The sequence below is a fragment of the Lonchura striata genome, chromosome 3 (assembly GCF_050655825.1).
Source record: "Lonchura striata isolate lonStrDom1 chromosome 3, ASM5065582v1, whole genome shotgun sequence".
NCBI classification, from domain to species: domain Eukaryota; kingdom Metazoa; phylum Chordata; class Aves; order Passeriformes; family Estrildidae; genus Lonchura; species Lonchura striata.
Window position 1 is genome coordinate 87,122,209 of NC_140705.1, and position 8,112 is coordinate 87,130,320.

General features: G+C 58.0%; 2 protein-coding genes across 2 annotated transcripts; one reads left to right on the forward strand and one right to left on the reverse strand.

Moving 5' to 3' along the window:
- Positions 1-316: 316 nt before the first annotated feature.
- Positions 317-2,338, forward strand: SSTR4 (somatostatin receptor 4). The gene is made up of 2 exons (XM_021537630.4): positions 317-455; positions 916-2,338. The coding sequence occupies exon 2, from the start codon at positions 963-965 to the stop codon at positions 2,202-2,204; it is 1,242 nt and encodes a 413-aa protein (XP_021393305.2). The 5' UTR covers positions 317-455; positions 916-962; the 3' UTR covers positions 2,205-2,338.
- A 569-nt stretch (positions 2,339-2,907) lies between these two features.
- On the reverse strand, positions 2,908-6,477 carry THBD (thrombomodulin). The gene has a single exon (XM_021537636.4). The coding sequence runs from the start codon at positions 6,376-6,378 to the stop codon at positions 4,726-4,728; it is 1,653 nt and encodes a 550-aa protein (XP_021393311.4). The 5' UTR covers positions 6,379-6,477; the 3' UTR covers positions 2,908-4,725.
- Between the last annotated feature and the right edge of the window lie 1,635 nt (positions 6,478-8,112).

The following is an 8,112-nucleotide window of genomic DNA, read 5'->3' on the forward strand; positions in this document are numbered from 1 at the left end:
GATTCGGGATGCGGGATTCAGGACGCGGGATTTGGGATTCGGGATTTGGGATGCGGGGGTAGAAGCGGGCTGCGGATCCCGCCCTCCGCAGAGCCGGGAAGGAGCCGCTGGAGCGGGAATGCTCAGGCCGGGAGCCGCAGAACAGCGCAGCCCGGAGGGAGAAGGGTGGAGGGCGCTGCGCTGTTTTCCAGAGGAAATCCTGGAGCAGAAAGTTGCGCCGCGTTTATTTTTTCACTGAAAGCCTGCGGCACAGGGATGCAGGAGAGGGGAAAGATCCTGCGTGTCCATCCTTGCTTTGTCTTTTGCTTTAAAAGCTCCGGATCTTCCCGGTCATCTGATCCAGGTCAAGTAGGACTTTCTGTTGGCAACGGATCCCACCGGAGCATCTTCCCACAGCGGCTTCTTTCCCCTGGCAGGAAGTAGTGAGGCTCCTTCAGTCCCTGGAATACTGAAAGGTAAAATATTCCCTGCTGACTTTCTCCTTGGTATGGTGAATGAAATCCTCGAGATTTGCAGGGGCTCTTTAAGGTGGATGGCGTTGATTCCCAGGCAGGGTTGGGATTGATTCCAGGCCGAGTTGGGATTGATTCACAGGCCAGGTTGGGATTAATTCCTGGGCCAGGCTGGGATTTATTACTGGACCAGGTTGGGATTGATTCCCAGGACAGGTTGGGATTCCCGGGCCATCGCAGCTGGTTTAAGGAGCCCCATGCAGGGTTAATTCCCACCCCACAGCCTCTGAAATCCCAAAAAACTGGGATGCTCTGGCCTGAGGAATGACATGGAGGTGTCCAGGCAGAGAAGGGATTGATGGAGGGAGTCAGGAGGTGGTGGATGGAGGTTCCCAATCCTAGGGGAATGCAGCCACTGGGATTTCTGTGCTCCTCAGCCCTCACCCCTGTGCCCTGCCCACAGGTTGACCCCATCGCCGCTGCTCTTCCGTCCATGGATCACCTTCCTCCATGAGCACGGACACCGAGCAGCTCTTGGCAGCTGGAATCCCCCTCTGGAGCATCTCCAGTTGGGCCAGCTCTGAGCCACCCCCCAACAGCAGCATGGCAGCGGCGGCGGCGGCGGCAGCGGGAGAGGCCGGCCGGCCCCCGGCCGCCCCGGAGCACGGCGGGAGCGCGGCAGAGATCGCGGGCATGGTGGTGCTGCAGTGCATCTACGGCCTGGTGTGCCTGCTGGGGCTGCTGGGCAATGCGCTGGTCATCTTCGTCATCCTGCGCTATGCCAAGATGAAGACGGCCACCAACATCTACCTGCTCAACCTGGCAATCGCCGACGAGCTCTTCATGCTCAGCGTGCCCTTCGTGGCCACGGCAGTGGCGCTGCGGCGCTGGCCCTTCGGACACGCGCTCTGCCGGACCGTGCTGGGCATGGATGGCCTCAACATGTTCAGCAGCGTCTTCTGCCTTACCGTGCTCAGCCTGGACCGCTACATCGCCGTGGTGCACCCGCTGCGCGCCGCCTCCTACCGCCGCCCGCGCGTCGCCAAGCTGGTCAACGGCGGCGTCTGGCTGCTGGCGCTGCTGGTGGCCTCACCCATCCCGGTGTTCGCCGGCACGGCGGTCACCCGCGATGGCCACGCGGTGGCCTGCGACCTGCTGTGGCCCAGCCCGGCATGGGCCACCGCCTTTGTGGTGTACAGCAGCGCGCTGGGCTTCGTGTTGCCCGTGGTGGCCATGGCGCTGTGCTACCTGCTGCTGGCCGGCAAGATGCGCGTGGTGGCGCAGGGCGTGGGCTGGCAGCAGCGCCGGCGCTCCGAGGGCAAGCTGACGCGCCTGGTGGTCACCGTGGTGGCCATGTTTGTGGTGTGCTGGCTGCCCTTCTACGTGGTGCAGCTGCTGGAGCTGCTGCTGCCCGGCCACCTGGATGCCAGCGCACACAACGCTTCGCTGCTGCTCAGCTACTCCAACAGCTGCGCCAACCCCATCCTCTATGGATTGCTCTCCGAGAACTTCCGCAACTCCTTCCACGGCGTGCTGCGCCGCTGCCGCAGCGCCGGCCTGTGCTGCTGCCACGCCACCGATGGGGACGGAGGGGACAGTGAGGACGAGGAGGAGCCGCTGGATTACTGCGCCGCGCCCCGCGGGGACACCAAGGGCTGCGTGTGTCCCCCCATGCCCTGCCAGCAGGACCCCCTGCGTCCCCAGCCCTGCTGCGCACCTGGGGCCCTCCTCCCCAAAACCACCCCCTTCTAGGGGACCCCAAAGTTGGGGATGAAAGGGGATGCCAGATGGAGAGGGCCTGTGATGCCGGGTCGGATTACTGGTTGCGCTGTGCTGCTCTCCAAAATAAAAAGCCATAAGACTGGCCTGGGATGGAGCAAGTTCCATGGATGGAGTGGTAATTGCCATTATTCCAGCATTTAGCAGCCTTCACTGGGGATTGGGAGGATCCCAAAATGTTATGGAGCACATGGCCCTCCTGATTAATAAATAATAAATTCCCATTTCTTCCCAAGAGACGAGGAGACACCAGAAAAAATCCCAAAGCCCGTCAGCTCTACTGCATCTACAGCAGAATGAGATCCTACCATACACACCTCCCTCCCCAAAAATCTCAAGATTTTAGCACACCCAGGACAAAATTTCCACCAAAAAATACAAAAACCAAAAGCCTGGACAACCAAATTTTGGTGAGCTTGGAACCCCAGGGTGAGGAACAGCACATGGAGGTCCCATGGAGTGAGCCACTTCCAGCTTATTTGGGGTTTAACTTTGTCCTTGGAATAGTATTGGTGTTGTCCATTATTTATGGCCCACTCCTTCCATTTAATCCCACCACGGAAGTAACCAGCCAGGAACGTTTTCATCCCTGTGCTGCCCTGAATGCTCCTGGGTTTTTCTGGATTTCTGGAGGAATTTTTGGGAAGAGGAGAAAGAACAGTCCCTGAGCAGTTAGTCTAAACCAGATTGGCAAAACTTTATTGGTGTCCACACAGGATCTCCATGAGGCAATCCATCACACAGGGTAAAATTCCAATAAATAAATAAGGATTTACAAAAGGGCCTGGGAGGAGCAGGTGGGGCCGGGAAAGGCTAAGACAGGGAGTGCCAGGAATTCAGTTCTCTGACACACAGTAAGGAAGGAATTTGTGATAAGATAAAACTCCGCAGTGGGAATTTGAGGTCAGGGGAAGGAGGAGATTTTGGGGATGTGGTGGCAAAACCTCGGATCCACCCAGGAATTAGCAGAGGTTTGAGCTGGATAACAAGGAAAGATCCATGGGAAGCAGATTCTGCAGGTGAAATGATGCCTCAGCAAAGTCTTTCCACACTCAAACCTTATCCTTTCTTTCCCTTCCTTTTCCTTGGATATTTTCCACAGTGACACCTTTATATTTCGATATCTCTTTCTGGATAATCACGGATAATTATGGGTAATCACAACAGCTCCCTCCTTCCCACTGCAGCCAAACTGTCCTAAAATAAACCTGGCACATCCACAGATTTACAGCCCTCACTCCATGTGGTTTCACTTTAATCCACCCCAAGAGATCCATGCACAGGATCCTCAGTTTTCCAGCCTTCAGGATAACGACCTTTTAGGAAAACCACGATTCCTACAAATGCCTCATTTTGATTTTCCTGGGAATTTGCAGTGGAGGTTTAGCATTCCAGGGGAGATGCGTGCTGGGAAGTTCATAGGGTGGGAGGGGGGAGTGCTGGGGAACAGAACTCCCCAGTTCTGATCCCAGGCTTCCAAAACTTTCACCACTCTGGGATAATACTTCACCAGCATAAAGCTGCCAGCACGTGCTCTGACGTTCCCGATCCAACGGCAGCCAGAACAGGACCCTCTTTGGCTCCCCAGGGAAGGATGGAGCTGGAAAATTAGATCCCTCTCAGAACTCCCACCCAGTCCGTGGCTGGGAATGAGCGGCACTCTGGATCCCGCCCCCTGGGAATGTTTTACTTTGGGATAGAGTCAGCCCTGCACGAGGGAACAGGGAAAATCTCTTTGGGTGGGAGGGGTCGTAAAAATATCCCAAATCCAACAATTTAAGGCAACAACGGTGGAAAGTCATGGAAGGAACTGGATGTGGCTCTGCAGCACTGCAAACCTTTCCTACCAAACCCATCCCGACAGCCTATGTGTCCCTGTTTAACCTCCACATCCCGCAAAAAATAAGGAGACGGAATGGGAATCAGGAAGTTGAGTCCCCCCTTGGTGACATCGAGCCTGCTCTCACCAGTGGCTTAAGGTGACAAGTGCTTCCCACAACATCTTTGCTCCTCATTCCCTCATCTTAAAACAAACAAACCCCATCCCAAAGAAAAGCAGGAGCCTCCCAGTTCGGGAAAACCATCCAGCCCGAGGGAGGAGGATTTGGGTTGAGGTGTCCTTTCAAAAGTCCCCGTCTTGGTCACACCGTGCTCTCATCCCACGGATTTAGAGTCACTTACACACGGAGTCGTCCCTCCTGGGTTTTTCCTTGCGGTTTTCCCGACCGCCCACTCGGGAAAAGGAAAGCTGAATGCCAAAGAAGCAGGAACGTAGCATGAGCGGAGCAGGTTCTGGGTGTTCTGCTGTCCCCGCTCTCCGGCACTAGCATTCCAAAAGCCGGCTGGGAAGCAGCGAGTATTTCTGGGAGTGGTGCGATCACAGCTTTTCCCCAATTATCATTCAAAAATTCCAGCCGGGCAGCTGGGAAGGGGCGGGTGGCGGAGGTTAAATGTCACCCCGTTCGGCCTCCCAATGTCCGTCCGACGGATGTCCCTACGGCTTCTGTGCCGAGGGGACGGGCTGAAGCCCCAGCTCCTTCTCGTGGGGGCCGCTGTACTTGTAATCCATAGAGCCGTGGGAACGACAGCGCTTCCTGGCCAGGCAGAATCCCAGAGCCAGCAGGGCCAGGAGGCTCAGAAGGGCACTCACCGCGATGCCCACCAGCACCCCGGGGTGCAGCTGCTCCTCTTTCGGCGGGGGCCGGCTGGGGACGGGGTCATGCAGTTCGGGCTCCAAATCCCCCGAGGACGCTTCCTCGCCATCCCCGTCCAGTTTGCAGTCGAGGCCGAGGAGGTAGTAGCCGGGGGGACAGTGGCACTGGTAGCCGCCGGGGGTGTTGGTGCAGTTGAACTCGCAGTGACCACTGTCGCACTCATCCATGTCCACGCACAGATCGTCGCCGTCCAGCAGGAAGCCCTCGGGACACTCGCAGGCCCCTTCGGCGTCGCACACGGCGGGGCACTCGGTGGCGTTGCAGTGCAGGCGGCAGAGGGTGGCATCCCGCGGGTCCACGGCGTAGCCGGGGAAGCAGCCGCAGCGGTAGCCGTCGGGCAGCTCCTCGCAGCGCTGCTGGCACGGCGCCTCCCAGCAGGGCGGCAGGCGCTGGCAGTGCCCGTTCACCATCCTGTAGCCGCTGTGACACTGGCACTCGAAGCCACCCTGGGTGTTCAGGCACTTCTGCTCGCACGGGCCGGGCTCGCTGGTGCAGTCGTCGACGTCCTCGCAGCTGATGCCATCGGCCGCCAGCCGGTACCCGACGGCGCACATGCACAAGAAGGAGCCGCCGGCCACCACGCAGTGATGCTGGCACTGCGCCCCCTCACAGGGCGAGCGGCACCCGCGCCCGTCCGGGCCCAGCACCGTGCCCTCGGGGCAGGAGCAGCGCGGCCGCCCGCTCTCCTCCGCGCACGTCCCCGCGCAGCCACCGCCGCCCAGCTCGCAGGGCCACGCTCCCGGGGTGTCGCGGCCCCAGCGCGGCCCCGCGTCGTCCCCATCCTCGCAGCGCAGCTCCAGCCCGAGGTCAGGGACGAACGCCACGCTGCGCGGAGGCAGTGCCTGGAAGTCCGCTCCGCGGGCGCCGAAGGGGGTGGCGTAGGTGACAGGGACGGCGCGCTGGGAGGCCAGGTGAGGACAGCTGCCTCCGTAGGTGTACTGGCAGAGGAAGCCGTCTGCCGGCTCCTCGCAGCGCCGCTCCTCCCAGCCCAGCTCCCGGGACACGGTCACGCAGCGCTCGCCGCAGCGCTGCCCCGGCAGCGCCCAGTTGGTGTAATCGGTGCTGTGGTCGCCGGTGACCCAGCGGAAACCGCGGAGCAGCCGGCTGGGCTCGGTGCAGGACAAGGAGGGCGACAGCGACAGCCCGAGCCAGAGCCGCCCCTTGCGGTTCTGAAGCAGCAGCGCGATCGCCTCCTCGGCCACGGTGGAGCGCACGGTCATGAGGTGTCCCCCGCCCCGCTCGCAGCTCTCGCTGGCGTCGGAGAAGGGCCGGGACGCCCAGAACACGGCGAAACACTCGTGCTCCAGGCACTGCGTGCCCGCGGGGGACGGGTCCGGCGGCTGTGCCAGAGCCGCCGTCCCGAGCAGCAGCAGCGGCAGCAGAGGCCGCATGGCCCGCGGAGGGGGCGGCCGGCGGCGCCCCGAGCTGAGCATGGGCCGCTCCTCCCGGCCGCCCCCTTTATAGCGGCCCCGGCGGGGGAAGGAAGCGCCCCCGGGGCCGGGAGCGACCGCGGCGGTGAATCCCGGCCGGGCGCTGCCCCCGCCCCCGCCCCGTGGCCCTGGGTCCCCTCCCGCATCCTCCCGGCGGCTCCGCCCCGGCGGGGCCCGCCCGGCTGCGCGGGGAGCGGCCGGCAGCGGCCGGGGCGTCCCGCGAGTGCCGGGGAACACGGGCTGAGCCCTGGGAAAGGGGGGAAGCGGCGCGGAGATTTCACAGGAGGGGGCCTCGGCGTGGAAGCAGCGCCGCTGGGAATTGTCACCCCGCTGGGGTCTTCGTGCCACTGGGATGTCACTCAGCTGCTGCCACAGGGCCAGCACTGCGGAGGTCACAGCTCAAATCCTGCGTGCAGCTCTGCATCCAGAGTGGAAAGAAGAGGAGTTGGACCGTGTCCAGAGGTGGGAATGGAGCCAGGAAGGGGCTGGAGCACCGGGAAGGAGCTAGGAAACGGTCTCAGCCTGAGGAAAAGGAGGCTCTAGAGGAAAGCTTTTCCCTCTCCGCAATCCCTGACAGGATGGTGGAGTCAGGTGGGCTTGGGATCTGCTCCCAGGGAATAAGGAATGGGATGAAGGAAAACTTTTTACGTTTGATTAGGGAAAACTTCTTTAATAAAAAATTAGCATATAATTATGTATTTCCATCTAGAGTTATATAACTTATACAGTTCTACTATTTGGTATTATTGTTATTAGAAGCAATATTATGACCCTTCTCCCCATCTCCCCTATTCCCCACAGACACCTCAGAATGGATATCCCATTCCATCTGTTTGTCCTTGGGGGATCCCTCTGTGCTGCCAGAACAGAGCCAAGAGCAACCTAAAAATGCAACCTAAATGTCCCAGGCTTCTCAATTCCACAAAAAAAAAGGGATTTGATGCCGTTTTTTCATGGAATTCCAACAGCCTCGGGCACTGCAATTGTCCTTTGGGATAAGCAGCAAATCCCAATTTCCTCGGATCAAAGAAAGGAGGTTTCTTTATTAAACTTTAGTAAACTTTAGTGAACTTTATTGAACTTTGTCCTTTCTTAAACCCTTGGTGTTTGTTTTGTCCTCTCACAACCCTGAGTCCTTCCCACAAAACCCTGTGGGATTTTGGGGAAAAAAAAAGAAGTTTGGAATAATAATAGTAATAATAATAATAATGAATAATCAATAATTAACTCTTATTTAACCCCATTGGACATTTTGGATCTGCCACGAAAACAGAAAAGAAATGTCTATAGAATTTAATTCCAGCAGCAGTGATGAACCTCAAGGAGAAAGTGTCCATGGGAGAGCTTGAAACAAAGAATTTATCCAAGCAGGATCATTCCCAGGAATCTCCTGGAGAGCTGGATAACTCTGACCTTTACTGACTTTAGGAACACCTGTTGTTCCCACAATTTTCATTTCACTATTTCCAATTCTTCTTCCACTTCTCCTTTTACTTCTGCTTCTGTTCTCTGGAGAAAACTACCAAGAGAAGGGGAAAAACATCCCGGCAAACCACAGGAAAAGAAGGAAAGGAGAGTGTAGTGGAGATGGAAAAAAACCCAAAACAATACATTTCTGCTCCTGCTGTTTTATTTTTTTTTTCAGTAACTGCAAACCCAGATAAAAAATTCCTTGTCAAGGTTTTGTCCAGGAAAAAAACAGAGCCTTCCCAAACAATGATCCCACCTCACTGGTCT

What these genes read in the sequence shown, in the direction of transcription:
- SSTR4 (XM_021537630.4), top strand. Translation starts at nt 963, where the DNA reads ATGAGCACGGACACCGAGCAGCTCTTGGCAGCTGGAATCCCCCTCTGG.
- THBD (XM_021537636.4), bottom strand. Translation starts at nt 6,378, where the DNA reads ATGCTCAGCTCGGGGCGCCGCCGGCCGCCCCCTCCGCGGGCCATGCGG.